The 18,948-nt window shown below is 41.9% G+C and overlaps 1 protein-coding gene across 1 annotated transcript in view; it reads left to right on the forward strand.

Annotated features, from left to right (window-relative positions):
- Positions 1–18,948, forward strand: part of prx (periaxin) — a 37,256-nt gene that overhangs the window by 11,336 nt on the left and 6,972 nt on the right. The window contains exons 3-8 of the mRNA XM_046072848.1: positions 193–300; positions 5,562–5,681; positions 6,651–6,810; positions 8,829–9,022; positions 9,314–9,546; positions 10,154–18,940. Coding sequence (XP_045928804.1) covers positions 193–300; positions 5,562–5,681; positions 6,651–6,810; positions 8,829–9,022; positions 9,314–9,546; positions 10,154–18,940 — 9,602 coding nt within the window. The remainder of the gene's footprint in view (positions 1–192; positions 301–5,561; positions 5,682–6,650; positions 6,811–8,828; positions 9,023–9,313; positions 9,547–10,153; positions 18,941–18,948) is intronic.

Genomic DNA, 18,948 nt, shown 5'->3' on the forward strand with positions numbered 1-18,948 from the left:
CCCCCCCCCCCCCCCCCCCCCACTCGATTGTTCTTTATATTTTCCTACACCAGTATCCCAGGTGCTTCAGTAAAAAGCTGCTGTGGAGGCACAAATATCTTGTTAGTGGAGTTAAAGGGTAAAATCACACTTAAATGTGTTGCTGCATGAACGCTTCAAGGTGACTTACACGATCTGCAACTGTGTGGGCAGGTAAAAGACAAGAGGCGGTCGCCCCCCTCTAACAGATCCCCCTCCGCCCCACAACGCAACCCTCACCACAGCGGCTCCACAGACGAACAGGAGAGCCCCGAGAGAGTGGTGAGACACACACACACACACACACACACACACACTTGGCAAAAAGCACATCAACCTATGGTGGTGATAAAAGTAATAAAAAGCAGTTTTCCTTTAAAGAGGTAATTTAAAGCTTTTTGGCTTTTCCTTTATTGTGTTATATATCTTTTTTGTGCATTTATCAGGTGTGCAAAGTGAAAATGAAAAAAGCCCAACGTCCACCCCAAATGGAGTTACCATCTCCCACAGAAAACACTGCTTCCAAACTGCATGTAACATACGTCATAATGCTTGCCTAGCAGCTAGTGTGGCACGCCCTCAAAAACACTGATGGAGAAACACACTGACCTGGAACACACACACTCCCAACACAGATTACATAGAAGTGAGATGCTTCACTCGGTAGCTGCAGCAATGTGCAGTAGGACAAACATATGGTGTTTTTTTATTAAACCATGTAAACCTATTCTGGTACAACTCCTAAATATAATTCTGAACCTGAAAATTAGCATAATATGACCACTTATAGTTTGACATTTTGGGAAATACATTAATACGCTATCTTGCCAAGACTTAGGAAGTTGAGAAGATCTAGACCACTCCCATATGTGATCAATAAATATGAAGCTACAGCCAGCAGACAGTAAGCTTAGCTTAGCTTCTTTGCAGGAAGCAGTAATGGAGTCTACTCTATACTGGTTTCCTGAAAACCTCAGAGTAATGACAAATTCCAGGAAAGTCACTGCTCCCAGCCAAGAAATAGCTAGGCCACCTACAAGAGTAGCTTTATCTAAGCACACTTACTCACCTAAAGCTGCCGGCTACAACTACACTCAGGCCATGTGCTACCATACTATTCCTATTGTCTCCGGTGCACGCAGGAGGTATCATGCCATCAGGCACAGAAATAAGGCACTCCTCAAGCCTTTAAAACAGGCACCACCCACATACGTTTGCTTGTCTGTTGGGTCATGGAACTGCCAGTCAGCAGTCAACAAAGCTGACTTTATCACTGCTTATGTTAACACATTATCGCTTGGGCTACTGGAGCTCACTGAAACGTTGATCAAACCAGAAAACGCCGCTACCCCCGCCTCGCTGTCCACCAATTACTCTTTCACCCACACCCCCTGACTGTCTGGGACGGGGGTGGAACGGGGCTCTTTCCAACAAATGGAAATTCACACAGCTGCTACCCCCGAATCAATATGCCTCCTTCGAATACCATCCTTTGGTAAAGGTCTCTGTGATATACCATCCACCAGGAAAAATGGTAAAACTTCGTGGACGAGCTAGACGCACTGCTGTCTTCAATACCAGAGCATGACTGTGCCCTACTTGTCCTCGGTGAAATGAACATCCACTTAGACAATTTGAACTCAGCAGACTTCCTCTGATTCAGTCCTTTGATCTAACACGGGTTAGGAAGCCCCCTCAGCCCACCGACCCACAAAGCTGGCAAGGTGCTTGACCTCGTTCTTGTCTTTGCCACCAAGTGCCTGACAGTCACACCTCTACATGTGTCAGACTACTATTTCATTCAGTTCACGGTATGCCTTCCAGAACAGCCCATTGTTCCGCAACCTCTGCAACCTGTCTCCCACTCGCTTTCCCTCAGTGGTAGCTTCTGCTCTACCTTCCCTCAACGGATTTTCCTCACTTGAGGTCAATGATGCCGCACAATCTCTGTGCTCTACATTAAGCTCGTGCCTGGATAGTCTGTGTCCTCTATCCACCAAGCCTACTCGCCCGAACCAGTCCCACCCGTGGCTAATTGATACCATCCGTGGGCTCCGTACTGATCTCAGAGCCGCTGAAAGAAAATGGCGAAGACCCCCCTGACCTTAAGGGCTACCAATTGCTCCTATCCTCCTTCTCAACAAGCATCAGTGCTGCCAAAACGGCGTTCTATAATAACAGAATTAGCAGTGTTACTGACTCAAGGAAATTATTTTCCACTTTTAAAGCGCTACTAAATCCTCCTCCACCTTCACCACCCACAAACTTGTCTGCTGATACCTTTGCTGCCTTCTTCACAGGCAAATTGGTGGCTATAACTAGCCAATTCTCTAAAACACTCAAACTCAAACATTGTAGCAGTCCTACTACATCTTTTCCTCTGCCCTCCCAGGTCAATGGTTCTTCACTCTCCTCATTTACTCCTCTCACAGAGAGCGAAGCATTAGAACTCCTGACCTATTGCTGTCCCACTACATGCCCACTGGACCCGATTCCCACGAATCTCCTCCAAGCCATATCTCCTACCGTGGTCCCGACCGTGATAAATGCTTCTCTGGCTTCAGGAACCTTCCCGACCACTTTCAAAAGGGCTCTGGTCACACCCTTGCTCAAAAAGCCCTCACACACAGTCAACCACAGGATCCTGCTATCCACACTCTCAGCAAACGGGCATCTCGGGTAAAGCACTCCTGTGGTTTGAATCCTACCTCTCGGGGTGTTCCTACAATGTGTTGTGGCAAGGACAATTATCCTCCTCCCACTGCCTCTCCACAAGGATGCCCCAAGGCTTAGTGCTAGGGCCCCTTCTCTTCTCAATTTACACCACCTCACTGGGGCAGATCATCCACTCTCACGGCTTCTCTTACCACACTGCTATGCAGATGATACGCAACTCTACCTATCCTTCCCGCCAGACGACCCCACCGTCTCGGGGTGGATCACAGACTATCTGCATGGATGAAGGCTTGCCACCTTCAACTAAACCTCTCTAAGACTGAACTCTTGGTCATTGCAGCCAAGCAATCTATCCACCATAACATCAAACTACAAATTGACTCCTCTACCATCACTCCAACGAGGGTGGTGAGAAACTTCGGTGTCATGATTGTCATCTCTCGGTCATGCTGCTTTGCTCTATACATCATAAGGAAAATCTTCCACCCAGCTTCTGGTACAGGCCATGGTTACCTCTCGACTCGACTATTGCAATGCCCTCCTAGCAGGTCTTCCAGCTTGTGCGGTGAAACCCTTGCAAATGGTTCAGAACGCAGCAGCACGTCTGGTTTTTGCCCAAAAGGACTCATGTCACTCCATTACTCAGTGACCTACACTGGCTCCCCGTGGCCTCCAGAATCAGTTTCAAGTCACTAATGCTTGCATACAGAGTGACTACTGGGTCTACTCCCATCGACCTACACTCATAATACAAACTTACGTTCCTTCTCTGCCACTACGCTCCTCCAAAGAACGCCGCCCGGCTCTGCCATCCCTTCACACAAAGCAATCCCAGTCCCGGCTGTTCACATCTGTGACACCACGATGGTGGAATGAGCTACCACACGGCATCATAGCAGGGGCGTCCCTCTCTGACTTCAAGAAGCTCTTGAAAACTCATCTCTTCCGAGAACACTTCCTCTTATAACACCTCTAACTCCTAACCTCTAACATGCAATTCCTGTGCTCTTCTTCTTCCATCATCTTACAATTATCTTGTATTGATTGCACTTTTTTTGTTAACTCTTACTTCCTTCCCTAGGTATTTACCCCATTGATGTGATATGAACTATGAGCTCTTACTAGTATTTATTGCTGCTCTTACTAGTATGTATTGTCAGTTGTAGATCTGTATTTGATGCTCTGTTAATGCTTATATGTTGTTCCTCAAATGTAAGTCCCTTTGGATAAAAGCATCTGCCAAATGAGTAAATGTAAATGTAAATAGTTCACCACGTAACAACCCGTAACACCACAACATGTTGTCTTTACACTTTGACTTTGTACATATTAAACAAAGAAGATATAGCCTAACATGTCAATTAGTGAGTTTTAGTGGTGCTGGTAGGTGGATATTGTTACTTGTGGGCTGAGACAGTTTAGCTGCATTTGCCTGTTGCTAAGCTAAGCTAACCATCTACAGCTTTATGTTTAACCTACACATATGAGAGTGGTATCAATCTCTTATCTGACTTTCAGCAAGAAAGAGAATATATTTCCCAAAATGTGAACTATTCCTTTAATTTTGACCAACACACCAATAAAATATGAACTACGTTGTTGACATCATAACCCCAGCAGACACCAGGCCCGTACAAACTGGATCACAATAGTCCATGCCTGGCCTGCTGAGGTCATTGTCCACCACATAAACAACCTTTCATTTCTCCCAGCTCAGCACAGATGCCAGTCGTGGCCTTTTAACGCTGCAGCAGGTGACCGACAGCTGCTGGACTCAAAGCAAACAAAAAACATCTAAATGTGGCAGCTCTAAAACCAGCCGCAGGTGTCCTGGCTGTAAACACTCTGACTCACATTCATGGACTAAAAAGTAGCATGTTAGCACTTTAAGAGTTTTTGTGAAACAAAGTGTTGCCGCTGCTCATCGCGAGACAGCGGCGCCTGCTGGTTCAAATAGAAATGTCATTGTATAGCTAACAGACATGTTGAAACAATAGAAGCTGGAGGTTTTATCCACACATGAAAAAGACCACAGTTACACAGTGAAACATATCTGTAACAACTATTAATATACACATTTCCTGTTTATATAATACACCATCCCCATCATAGTCTGACACTATTTATAATAAGGTTGCCTAGACCTTTTATTACATATATTAATTCAAAATAAATAGTCTTATAAAGATCCGTGAATATTTTTTCTCTAATCTTTCAAATGTAGAACGATGTTGTAAATTCACTTTTTTAAATACATTTTTAGTATTCTCTTTTGTGTAACTATCAAAACAAGTTATTGTGTTAACACAGGTAGCATGCATAACAGTGGGAAGTGTTTAAATTACTTAATTGCATTGATGCATCATTGATGGTAAGTCACATTTATTAAATTTAACTGTAATTGTATCAGTTCCACTCTTTTAAAGGATCATAATAATAATAGTAATAATATACACTTTATTTATAGACCTCCTTTCATACATGCAGCTCAAAGTGCATGACATTATAAAAATAAAAGAGCGGACAACACAGTTAAAATATTAGATCAGTAAAATAATAAAAATGTAAAAATTAAATACTACTTTAGCATATATATATGTACCACCACTTTCACCATCATCATCTTAATAATAATATCTAATGATAATCCTCTAAGATTTACCAGCAGTGTACATAATCAATAAATTACAGTAATACTAATAGATGCTTGGTAAAAGCAATAAGCCCAAACAATTATTGTTCATACCATTTAAACAGCAGTTTTTAAACCATAATTTGGTTGATTCTGTGTTGTTCTTTTGACATCATGACATCCACCTACATTACAGATTATCTCACCCTGTGTTTTCATCACCTGTTGTCTGCAGGTGCAGAAGGAGAAGCTTCATGCAGAGCTGAAGCAGGTGTTGAGTCAAAAGAGAAGTCATCTGAGAGAGTCGACCTGCCAACTGGCCCAACCAGAGATGGACTCAGAGCCCACAGACGAAGTAAACAGCAGTTTGATAAACACTGTTAATGTGACTTTCTAGGCTGAAACATTTAGTACTTTTGTTCGTATCAGTAGTTGATAAGCGACTGGAGAGCCATAAATCCCTTCGTTGTTAAAGGAGATGGGTGACGATGCACAGTACACAAGTCACTTTTTCCTTTATAAGTTATTTACAAGTTATTTCCTTTGGTCTTCACTGGAAAAGTGGATGTCATTTAAGAATAGAGTGACCTTTCCTTCATGACAGCTTAATGGATAAAATGGATTCAGAAGTAAAGTGTGAAGAGACAAATAACTGTACAGTGCAACAAGATATAAAACAGTGTTGAAGCCTTTGTGAATTGAAAACTATTTTAATCTACCCAGCAAAGAGAAAAGTGAAATGCAAGACACACGTTTCTTATGTGATGCCTGTCTTTAAAGCTGCATAATGCAACTTTGCACATTAGAGCCTAAATGGTGTTGATAGGTAAAGATTTTGATTTCAACAATTTGTGGACTTCAGCATCTTCAGAATAGCTGTTGTGTTTGTCTCCCATGTTTTGAATTCATTACTTATAATTTAGACAAACAGGGTGAATATACAGTGTTCCTGCTGATTAGGATCAGGCACTATACAGAAAAACTTCTGCCTTTAAAACTTCTGTAATTTAAAACAGAGAGGGGTTGGAGAAATGCTGCCTGGGTTGTCTAGTTGAACTAATAATTGACTGAACACCATTAGATATTTTGTTATCCTGGTCAGTTGTCACTTTGCTACAACATCTGGAAAATCAGGGGTTTCATCTTCAAGTAAAATATTACCGCTACAACAGACAATTTTTTATAACTGAGTTTGAGTCCAATCTAAGCAAGATTATTAATGAGAGACCAGAACAAGATGGAGATGAAATGTTTATCTTGAGAGCCACAGTTTATTCTTGGAGATGTTCAAAGTTGTGTGTGTGTGTGTGTGTGTGTGTTTCAGAGTGTGGATGAAGCCACTCAGTCAGTGGAAATCGTGGTGGAGACAGAGGCGGAGGCTGGAGCCAGCGGCTACAGTGTGACCGGTGGAGGACAGCGAGGGATCTTTGTTAAAGACGTTCTGAAAGACTCACCAGCCGCTAAACATCTCAGTCTACAGGAAGGTACCATCTGATTTAGAAGACTCAGTGCTGTAAAATGAACATAATCCAAACGAAAAGAAATAAAATGAAAACGTGTTAACAAATATATAGAAATTATATCTATAAAGGAGGTGAATGCTCTGTATAGACAAACTTTAGTATTAGTTTTACATTTTATTTTGCACATTTACAACTGCAAAGCTGTTGAATAGAACTGTATCTCAGATACAGGTGGGGCAGGAAGGTGTTACAGCAAGTCAGTTTTTAGCAACACTGATCACAGATCACAACTCAAACTACAGTGAGCTCTGGTTGTGGATGCTGGTCTGAGGTCAGTACATCAGAGCAGACAGCAACTAGTCTGCCTGTTTCAACTGTCTGCACTGTGAATATGTTTATTCATACCTCTAAAGGAAAATAATAATAATAATAATAATAATAATAATAATGAGAGAGAATGTTTGTATTTTTCCCACTGAATAATGATTTTAATTATTTGTGTAAATAGTTGTAGCTCTAGTTTGGTCACGATTTATTTTAAAAGGACTGACATAAAGTGTTATTATGTTAATCATTTCTGACTTGACTTTATGCCTTGATGTAGTTTTTCACTGTGACCACTGGAAGGCAGTGAATGCTTACGATTTTAGATAAAACAGTTAGCTCTACCAGCTCTACCGGCACCAAAGAAAAATATGACCAGAAAACTTGATAATACAATGATAATACAACTTTTTAGTAATGCAATTTTTGCCAAAACTGGTGTTGCTGGTGTTAAATGTAATAATCATACTAGAATTTACTTCAAAATATTGATATAAATAATAATAGTATTGAAATTTACAGTGTGTTAGATACATAGCGCAGTTTCTCACTGTGACCACCGGAGGGCAGTGAAAACTCATGTTTAAATGAAACAAAACCTCCCTGGCTTTCCTTGCTTTTTCTTTTCTTCTGAAATTAGAATAAATATTTGTATTTTTCCCATTGAAGAATAAGGACTTGTTGTATGTAGCTGTCACCACTACAGAACAATAATAATCGCTTCATTATTATTTTTGTTTCATGATCATTTCTACTTCAGTTATTCTAATGTGGGGCTGTAATTTCAAATTATTATGACTGGAGACCAAGAAAACATAGACAGCACCCAAAAACAAATTCACTGCTACTGAAATGTCCACAGCGCAGCTGATATGATTCATCTCTATCTTTACTGACAGGTCGTCGTGGTAGCAACACTCTCGTCAGTTTTCCTGTAAATGGAACCGTTATTTACAAAAACATAATACTGTTTTGAAGAAGACTTGAAACTAGTGAGACCACAAACTCATTAAAAAAGTGTTAACTGAGGTAATAAATCAAGTGAGAAGTAGGGTCATTTTGTCATAAAATCCAATGCAATCGGACTTCTTTTTGCAACCAGTGGAGTCGCCCCCTGCTGGCTGTTAGAAAGAACACAGGTTTAAGGCACTTTTGCTTTTGGACTTGGATGAAAATCTTCAAGATTATTACTTTAAATTTCTTTCAGATGGCTTCAGTTTGGTCACAGATTTATTTTGAAAGTAACACCGGAAGTAAATCTATATTATTGTGTCTGCTTTGACGTAGTTCCCTGCTGTGACCACTGTAGGGCAGTATAGGGGGCCAGTGGACATTCACCTTTAAATGAGCTAACTTTTTTTTAAATTTTCCTCTGTTGGTATGGCTAATCAGAGCTAGCAGCTCATGTTAATGGACCATAGCTCATCCTACAGTGAACTTGTAGTAGCCTAGTTATTATTATACAAATGGCTATACATCAGTACAATTGTTTTAAATTCAATTGTATTCTGTACCCACTACTGGATACAGGATACTGCTGTACTACCATTCCCCCAGGAAAAATAAATATCACATATACATCAAATTGATTTTAGAATTAATATTTTTAACCCCAACTTGATAAAAGTGCAAACTGAGATGCAGAGGTGGAAGTTTTTTTAATTACTTTGCCAGATTTAAACACTGTCTGAATTTATAATGTTCTCTGTGTGAAGGTGACCAGCTGCTGAGTGCCAAGGTCTATTTCGACAACGTGAAGTATGAAGACGCTCTTAAGATCCTTCAGTGTGCGGAGCCATATAAGGTCAGCTTCCAGCTGAAGAGGACCATCCTTGGAGCAGAGGTCACCGTGCGGCCTCGAGTTCCCAGCATGGAGGTCAAAGGTCCCAAAGCCAAGATGGCCAAAATGGTAATCAATTATATTCTAAAATAAATGTTCTGTTTGTAATAATCAAACTTTGATAAATATCTCATTAAAAGACTTCAATAGTTTGTTAAAACTATCAAATTAACTTGTAACTTAAATTCTGGGTCTATCGTTTAAATATTTAGAGCCTCCAATTAGATTCAAAGCTTATTCATTCTTTCCATAGTTTTTCAGTTGTTGAACGTATAAAGCCAGCACCTTAACAGACAGTATCACAATCAAATGTTGTTGACTGACCCTTTTATCATTCATGTGTGTTTGTGTGTATTTCAGAGTGTGAAGGGATCCAAGCCGTTCAAGGTCAAGAAAAAGAGAGGTGGTCGTTTTGGTCTGAAGAGGCTGAAAGAGAATCGCAGAGAAGAGCTGGTGATTGAGGGAACGCCCCCCAGACTGGAGATGAGTGACGTGGATGTGGAGTTTTCTCTCCCCAAATTCAAACAGAGGAGGAGCGCGAAGGTCGAAGCAGGAGGAGCAACAGCTGCAGCAAAGGCAAAGAGGAGGATCAGGTTGGCCTTGTTTTTGTTACTTCTATGGGGGGGTTTTTTAAGTGGAAATGATCGGACAATTGCCGTGGGAAGGGATCGTCGTAAGGTCCACGGCACTTAAATCAATCCCTGAGCTTCCTTTTTCCGACAGCGATTATTTCTGCCAAAGGCCCCAGCCCATCATAGGCCTATGAGCCAGAGCTAGACCAATTTAACCCCTGTGTTATGACAAATTGCAATGTGGCTGTGGCTTGGCTGTGCCATGGGTCTGGTATTGGTTGGTTCGTAGTGTTGGCCGATGTGGTGATCTGTGAAGAGCATGCTAGCATGCTCATGGATCATTACCACAGTATCATGGAGCCAAAGATCCAAATAAGATATAAAAATATTACCGATAGTAACGTTAATCTAAATATGATTCAGTGTTAATTTCAGCATTCTAGTGTATGTCACATCATTGTTTTGGCCGATGCCCAGGATGATGCTCACTCACCTACGGAGTGCAAACGCAAAGCATTTTTACAAAGCATTTTGGAATACTTCCTGTAAATTTTTTGGCTTATATTACATGCCTCATATTATGTCTTTTCCTTCTTCTCTCCTTCCTATTTTAATATGGTTGACACAGATTTCCTCGTATGAAAACAAAGGGCTATGCTGGAGCAGAGACAGGAGGAAAAGTGGACACAGGACGATTTGAGGGACAAGTGAACGTCTCTCCATCTGAGATAACTGAAGCTAAACTGAAAACCAAAGGAAAAGGACACAAGTTTGGAATCACCTTTCCTAAGAGCAAGCACACAAAGTCAGGCTCAGCTTTGGGAATGGGATCTGTGGAGCTAAAGCCCCCAGGTGTGAACATCCAGCCACCATCAGTGGAGTTCAGTTTGCCTGGCAATAAAGATGTGGATGTGGAGAAGGAAGGGTTTAAGATTAACGCGCCTGATGTGGAGTTTGCACTCCCTTCAGGAAAAGCTGAGGCGTCTCTGCCTGCTGTGAAGGGAAAGGCAGAAATCAAAGCTCCTAAAATTGACATCAAAGGAGGAGTTGATGCAGAGGCAGCTGTAGGAAAAGTTGATGTAGATGTAGGCAAGGGAGATGCAAAGCAAAGAATGCCAAAGTTTAAACTGCCCAAAGTTAGACTCCCACATCTTTCAGATGAGATAGATGGTGATATCAAGGTAAAAGCCAAAGGGATAAAAGTGCCTCACACTGATATAATACCTCCAAAAGTAGAAATCAAAGGAGATGGTGAGATTGGTCTCCCCGAAGCAAATATCACCAAACCAATGATGGAAGGTGATCTATCGGGAAAAGCCGCATCTATTCAAATGCCTTCTATTGATATTTCTTTACCAAATGTGAAGGGAAAGACTGACAATGACGTCTCACTTCCAGAGTACGGAGGAGCTGGGAAGACAGCAATCAAAATCCCTGCTATTGACATCTCTGTGCCTGATGTAGATGTGGAACTGGACGCCAGTCACAGAATTCCTGACGAGGTGGAGGGCACCTTCAAAGGCCCCAAAATCTCCATGCCAAAGATTGATATGTCGTTACAAAAGACGGGATCTTCCAATATGGATATTGAAGGTCCAGAAGGTGGAGGAAAATTTAGTCTACCCTCTGTTGACATCTCTCTCCCAAATGTGAAAACAAAGGGTGAAGATGTGGACATGGAGTATTATGTTGGTGGAGATGGGAAGTTCAAAATGCCTGATTTTGACATCTCTTTCCCAAAAATGAAGTCACCAGAAGGAGAGGTAAATATGAAAGGACAAGAGGTGGAGGATCATTTCAAGTTACCCAAAGTAGACCTGACCCTTCCCAAAGGCAAAGCAGGAACGACAGATATTGAAGGAGGAGGAAAATTTCAGTTACCATCATTTGACATCTCCCTCCCTAAAATGAAGACAGGTGAGCTGGAAGTCAACCTCGAAGGCCCTGAAGTGAAAGGTGGTAAATTTGAAATGCCCACACTTGACATTTCTCTGCCCAGAAGCAAAATAGAAGGAGACACAGAAGTAGAAGGGAATTATGGGAAGGGAGGACAATTCAAGATGCCTACCTTTGACATCTCACTCCCAAAGATGAAAACCAAGGAGGCAGAGGTTGATATTAAAGGACCTGAAGTCAAAGGAGGAGCAAAGATCAACATGCCGTCACTCGACATCTCTCTTCCTGCAGTGAAATCACCAGAGGGGGAGGTAAAGCTCAAAGGTCCTGAAGCCAAAGGAGGAAAGTTCCAGATGCCTTCTTTTGATATGTCACTTGCAAAGATAAAATCACAGGGAGGTGACATCGATATTGAAGGTCCTGAGTTTAAGGTTAACACACCAGAGGCAAATTTAAACCTAAAGAGAAGTGAGATTAAGGGAGGGAAAATAAACACGCCTACAGCTGATATCTCTTTTCCAAAAGGAAAAGTAGAGGGTGAAATAGATATTGAAGGATCCACAGGAAAAGAAGGCAAGTTTAAGATGCCTACATTTGATGTAACGCTACCCAAGATGAAGATGCCTGAAGGAAAAATTGGTCTTGAGGGACCCTCAGTTGATATCTCTCTTCCAAAGGGGAAAGTAGAAGGTGACATGCAAACTAAAGGTAAAGGAGGACATTTTCATATGCCCTCAGTTGATGTTTCTCTCCCTAAAATAAAATCAAAGCGACGTGACATCAATATTGAGGGACCACAAATCAAAGGTGGAGAAATAAAAATGCCAACTATTGACATCTCACCCCCTCAAGGAACATTAGAAGGCAAAGGAAGAGGAGGCAAAGTCAGCCTACCATCTGTAGACATTGTCCTCCCTACTGTAAAATTCCCAGAGGGAGATGTGAATTTTCAAGGGCCGAAAGTTAAAGGTGGGAAGTTTGAAATGCCAAAAATCGACCTCTCGCTTCCTCAAGGACATGCACAGGGAGACATTGATATTGACATTCACTCTGGGAAAGATGGGAATATTGAGATACCATCCTATAATATTGGACTTCCTAAAGGAAATGTCAAAGCTGACATAAATGTTGAAGGTCCTGCAGGGGGGACAGCCAAATTCAAAATGCCAAAATTCGGCATTTCACTTCCAAAGATGAACCTGCCAGAGGGTGATGTCAAACTGGAAGGACCAGAGATTAAAGGAAAAATTGAAATGCCGACTGTTGATATTTCACTTCCAAAAGGAAAAATAGAGGGAGATGTTGACATGGAAGGACATGGGGCTAAAGGAGGAAAGTTTAACATGCCTTCAATCGATATCACTCTTCCTAAAATAAAACCTAAGGAAGTCAGTGTCGATATTGAAGGGCCTGATGTTCAAGGAGGAAAGTTCAATATGGCATCACTTGATGTCTCAGCACCTAAAATAAAATCTCCAGAGGTAGATGTCAGCCTTGAGGGTCCAGATGTTAAAGGAGGACATTTCAAAATGCCAGCTGTTGACATTTCACTTCCAAAAGCAAAAGGTGAAGCTGGCATAAATATTGAAGGTCCTGAAGGAAAAGGAGGAAACATCAAAATACCTGAATTTGATCTCTCATTACCAATACCAAAAGTACATTTTCCAGAGGGTGATGTTAAGTTAAAAGGTCCTGAGATCAAGGGCAGGAAGATTGAGATGCCAGACATTGATATTTCACTCCCCAAAGGAAAAGCAGGAGGAGAAATTGAAATTGAAGGACAGGCTGGAAAAGGAGGAAAGTTCCATATGCCCTCTGTTGATATATCTCTTCCTAAAATGAAAGCTATGGGACCAGAGGTCAACATAGAAGGTCCTGAACTTAAGGGAGGAAAAATCAACATACCAGACCTTTCACTCACCAAAGGAAAGGCTGACGCTGACCTCAGAATTGAAGGTCCTGAGGTAAAAGGGGGCAAATTCAAAATGCCCAAATTTGACGTTTCACTTCCAAAGATGAACCTGCCAGAGGGCAATGTGGAAATGCCAACGTTTGATATTTCACTTCCAAAAGGAAAGGTAAAGGGAGATGTTGACATTGAGGGACATGTGGGTAAAGGAGGCAAGTTTCACATGCCCTCGGTTGATATATCTCTTCCTAAAATAAAAGCAAAGGGAGTTGATGTTGATATTGAAGGACCTGAACTTAAAGGTGACATGTCGTTACCTAAAATTAAGTCTCCAGAGGTTGACATCAGCCTCGAGGATGTTAAAGAAGGGAAGTTTAACTTGCCAACTGTTGATGTTTCACTCCCCAAAGGAAAAGTTGAAGGCGACCTAAATATTGAAGGTCCTGACATAAAAGGAGGCAAATTTAAAATGCCAAAATTTAATGTTTCATTGCCAAAAGTGAATCTCCCAGAGAGTGATGTCAAAATTAAAGGCCCAGATATCAAGGGAGGGAAGATTGAAATGCCAGACATTGATATTTCACTCCCCAAAGGAAAAGCAGGAGGAGAAATTGAAATTGAAGGTCATGCTGGCAAACGAGGAAAGTTCCATATGCCCTCTGTTGATATATCTCTTCCTAAAATGAAAGCCAAGGGACCAGAAATAAATATTGATGACCCTGAAGTTAAAGGTGGAAAGCTAAACATGCCATCACTTGATGTTTCTCTGCCCAAAATAAAATCCCCCGATATAGATATCACCCTTGAGGGTCCTGATGTTAAAGGGGGAAAGTTAAACTTGCCAGCTGTTGACATTTCACTTCCCAAAGGAAAGGTTGATGCTGATCTCAATGTTGAGGGTCCTGAGGTTAAAGGAGGTAAATTCAAGATGCCCAAATTTGATGTTTCGCTTCCAAAGATCAACCTGCCAGAGGGCAATGTGGAAATGCCCACAGTTGATATTTCACTTCCAAAAGGAAAGGTAAAGGGAGATGTTAACATAGAGGGACATGCTGGTAAAGGAGGCAAGTTTCACATGCCCTCGGTTGATATATCTCTTCCTAAAATAAAAGCAAAGGGAGTTGATGTTGATATTGAAGGACCTGAACTTAAAGGTGACATGTCGTTACCTAAAATTAAGTCTCCAGAGGTTGACATCAGCCTCGAGGATGTTAAAGAAGGAAAGTTTAACTTGCCAACTGTTGACGTTTCACTCCCCAAAGGAAAAGTTGAAGGCGACCTAAATATTGAAGGTCCTGACATAAAAGGAGGCAAATTTAAAATGCCAAAATTTAATGTGGCATTGCCAAAAGTGAATCTCCCAGAGAGTGATGTCAAAATTAAAGGCCCAGACATCAAGGGAGGGAAGATTGAAATGCCAGATATTGACATTTCCCTCCCCAAAGGAAAAGCTGGAGGAGAAACAGAAGTACACGCTGGCAAAGGAGGGAAGTTCCATATGCCCTCGGTTGATATCTCTCTTCCTAAAATGAAAGCTAAGGGACCAGAGATAAATATTGATGGTCCTGAAGTTAAAGGTGGAAAGCTAAACATGCCATCACTTGATGTTTCTCTGCCCAAAATAAAATCTCCAGATATAGATATCAGCCTTGAAGGTCCTGATGTTAAAGGAGGAAAGGTCAACATCCCATCTGTTGACATTTCACTTCCCAAAGGAAAAGTTGAGGGTGACGTAAATGTTGAAGGCCTTGAAATGAAAGGCGGGAAATTCAAACTGCCGAAATTTGATGTCACTTTACCAAAAGCGAGTCTCCCAAAGGTTAATGCCAATGTGGAAGGACCAGATATGAAAGGAAAAATTGAAATGCCAACTATTTCACTTCCAAAAGGAAAGGCAGACATGGATTTTGACATTGGTGTACACAGTGGTAAAGGAAGCAGGTTTCACATACCCTCACTTGACATCTCTCTTCCTAAAATTAAAGCAAAAGGAGTTAATGTTGATATTGAAGGACCTGAAGTTAAAGGTGACATGTCACTCCCTAAAATGAAGTCCCCAGAGGTAGATATCAACCTCGAGGGTCCTGATGTTAAAGGAGGAAAGTTTACCTTGCCAACTGTTGACATTTCAATACCCAAAGGAAAGGTTGAAGGTGACCTCAGTATTGAGGGTCCTGAGGTAAAAGGAGGAAAATTCAAAATGCCCAAATTTGACGTTTCACTTCCAAAGGTGACCCTGCCAGAGGGCAACGTGGAAATGCCAACAGTTGATATTTCACTCCCAAAAGGAAAGGCAGACGTGGATATTGACATTGATGGGCACGGTGCTAAAGGAGGCAAGTTTCATATGCCTTCACTTGATATCTCACTTCCTAAAATCAAAGGACCTGAACTTAAAGGTGACATGTCACTCCCTAAAATTAAGTCTCCAGAGGTAGCTATCAACCTCGAGGGTCCTGATGTTAAAGGAGGAAAGTTTACCTTGCCAACTGTTGACATTTCAATACCCAAAGGAAAGGTTGAAGGTGACCTCAGTATTGAGGGTCCTGAGGTAAAAGGAGGAAAATTCAAAATGCCCAAATTTGACGTTTCACTTCCAAAGGTGACCCTGCCAGAGGGCAACGTGGAAATGCCAACAGTTGATATTTCACTCCCAAAAGGAAAGGCAGACGTGGATATTGACATTGATGGGCACGGTGCTAAAGGAGGCAAGTTTCATATGCCTTCACTTGATATCTCACTTCCTAAAATCAAAGGACCTGAACTTAAAGGTGACATGTCACTCCCTAAAATTAAGTCTCCAGAGGCAGATATCAGCCTTGAGGGTCCAGATGTTCAAGGAGGAAAGTTTAACTTGCCAACTGTTGACATTTCACTACCCAAAGGAAAAGTTGAGTGTGACCTTGATGTTGAGGGCCCTGAGGTGAAGGGGGGTAAATTTAAACTGCCAAAATTTGATGTGTCTTTACCAAAAGTGAGTCTCCCAGAGGGTGATGTCAAAGTAAAAGGCCCAGATTTCAAGGGAGGGAAGATTGAGATACCAGACATTGATATTTCACTCCCCAAAGGGAAGACCAAAGGAGAAATGGAAATTGAAGGACATGTTGGAAAAGGAGGCAAGTTTCATATGCCCTCGGTTGATATCTCTCTTCCTAAAATTAAAGCAAAGGGACCACAAGTCAACATAGAGGGTCCTGAACTTAAAGGCAGAAAAATCAACATCCCAAGTGTTGATATTTCATTACCTGAAGGAAGGGCTGAAGCTGACCTCAGTATTGAGGGTCCCGAAGTAAAAGGAGACAAATTCAAAATGCCCAAATTTGACGTTTCACTTCCAAAGATGAACCTGCCAGAAGGCAATTTCAAAGTGGAAGGACCAGAAATGAAGGGAGGAACGATGCCAGCTGCTGACATTTCAGTTCCAGTGGGAAAAGTAGAGGGAGATATCAATATTGAAGGACCGTCTGAAAAGGAAAAGTCTGAATTTCCAAAAATTGACCTATCTGGTAAAAAAGGTGGTGGACTCCACATGCCAACTCTTGACATAAATCTCCCCAAATTTGATCTTGACCTCAGCCTCCCCTATGGTCTGAAAGACAAAAGCCTCAAAGTAGACACCAGTGGTCCTGATGCATCAGGACATTTGGAGATGTCTGGTCTCAAAGGAGATATTAATCCAGCCAAGTTGAAAATTAAGGGCGCTGACATAGGGAGAGGTAGTGCAGAAGGTCCAAGTGCATCCCTCAAGCTTCCTACTGTAAAACTACCGACAGTTGACATTTCAGCGCCAAAGGTGGATCTAGACTTTGGCCTAAACAAACCTAAAGGTGACGATGTGGAAGTGGAGCTTCTGAAAGCAGAGGGGGGGAGGCCTTCTTCAGGGGGCAGCTTTGATCTACCTGATGTCTCCCTCAAAGTCCCCAGTTTCTCTCTTCCCAGGTTTGGTGGAAAGTCCAAGAGCGGTGATTTTCAGAAATCAGGGAAAGGCCCCAAAGGAGACATTTCCCTTAGCCCACCACAAGGAGAGATTAGGGCACCATCAGTAGAGTTTGATGGGGATGGAAAAGTCAAGGTGAAAAAACCTAAACTCAAAATGCCCTCATTTGGTATATCCAAAAAGGATGCAAATGTATCTGTGTCTTGCCCTGATGTGGATGTTAAAGTGAAAAAGGGGGGCATTGACATTTCTAAACCGGAAATCAATGTTGAGAGCCCAGGTGATAAATCAAAATACAAAGTGAAATTCCCCAAGTTTAAAATATCATCATCTAAAAGTCAACTCCCAGAGGGAGATGGTAATGCTAAACTGGAAGCAAATGTGGAAGGGAAAGGTGGCTTCCATGCACCTGACGTCACTATTGAACTGCCAAAGTTCTCCATGCCAGGATTTGGCTCTAAAGAAAAAGATTTAGGTAAGCTAAGTGGTTACCATGACGCTAAGGCCAAGGTCAAGATGCCCTCAGTCGAACTGTCACTACCAGCAGCTAAAACACCAGAGACTGAGATTCTTCTTCCCAAAGCAGAAGTTGATGTCTCAGAAGCTGATATCAGAGGTTATGAGGGAAACCTCAAAATTCCCAAAATGCCAACTATTGACGTTTCAGTCCCCAAAATAGATCTGGATGTGTCCCTGCCAAAAGTAAAGCATGATGCAAAGGTTAATGGAGAAGGAGGTAAATTCAAGATGCCAAACATCAAAATGCCTGACATTGACATGTCTCTTCCTAAAGGAAAGACTGGTAAGTTAGAGGGATCAGATGTTGAAATTGAGGGAGGAGGAAAGCTGAAGATGCCACATGTCAAAATGCCACAAGTTGACATTAAGCTGCCAAAAATGAAGACTGCTGAGGTTGATACACCAGATGTGGAAACAAATGTTAAGGGAGGAGGAACAAAATTCACAGTGCCACATCTCAGCATGCCCTCTGTTGATATCTCTCTGCCCAAAGGAAAGATCGAAGGCCCAGACGTTGAAATAGAGGGAGGTACCGGAGGAAAGTTCAAAATGCCTCACATGAAAATGCCAAATGTTGATATCTCTCTGCCCAAAGGAAAGATCGAAGGCCCAGACGTTGAAATAGAGGGAGGTACCGGAAGAAAGTTCAAAATGCCTCACATGAAAATGCCAGATGTTGATATCTCTCTGCCCAAAGGAAAGATCGAAGGCCCAGACATTGAAATAGAGGGAGGTACCGGAGGAAAGTTCAAAATGCCTCACGTGAAAATGCCAAATGTTGATATCTCTCTGCCCAAAGGAAAGATCGAAGGCCCAGACATTGAAATAGAGGGAGGTACCGGAGGAAAGTTCAAAATGCCTCACATGAAAATGCCAGATGTTGATATCTCTCTGCCCAAAGGAAAGATCGAAGGCCCAGACGTTGAAACAGGCGGAGATGGCAGAGGGAAATTCAAAATGCCTCATGTGAAAATGCCCTCAGTTAACATTTCACTACCAAAAGGAAAGATTGAAGGCCCAGACATTGAAATAGAGGGAGGTACCGGAGGAAAGTTCAAAATGCCTCACATGAAAATGCCAGATATTGATATCTCTCTGCCCAAAGGAAAGATCGAAGGCCCAGACGTTGAAATAGAGGGAGGTACCGGAGGAAAGTTCAAAA

The sequence above is a fragment of the Micropterus dolomieu genome, linkage group LG17 (assembly GCF_021292245.1).
Source record: "Micropterus dolomieu isolate WLL.071019.BEF.003 ecotype Adirondacks linkage group LG17, ASM2129224v1, whole genome shotgun sequence".
Taxonomy (NCBI): Eukaryota; Metazoa; Chordata; class Actinopteri; order Centrarchiformes; family Centrarchidae; genus Micropterus; species Micropterus dolomieu.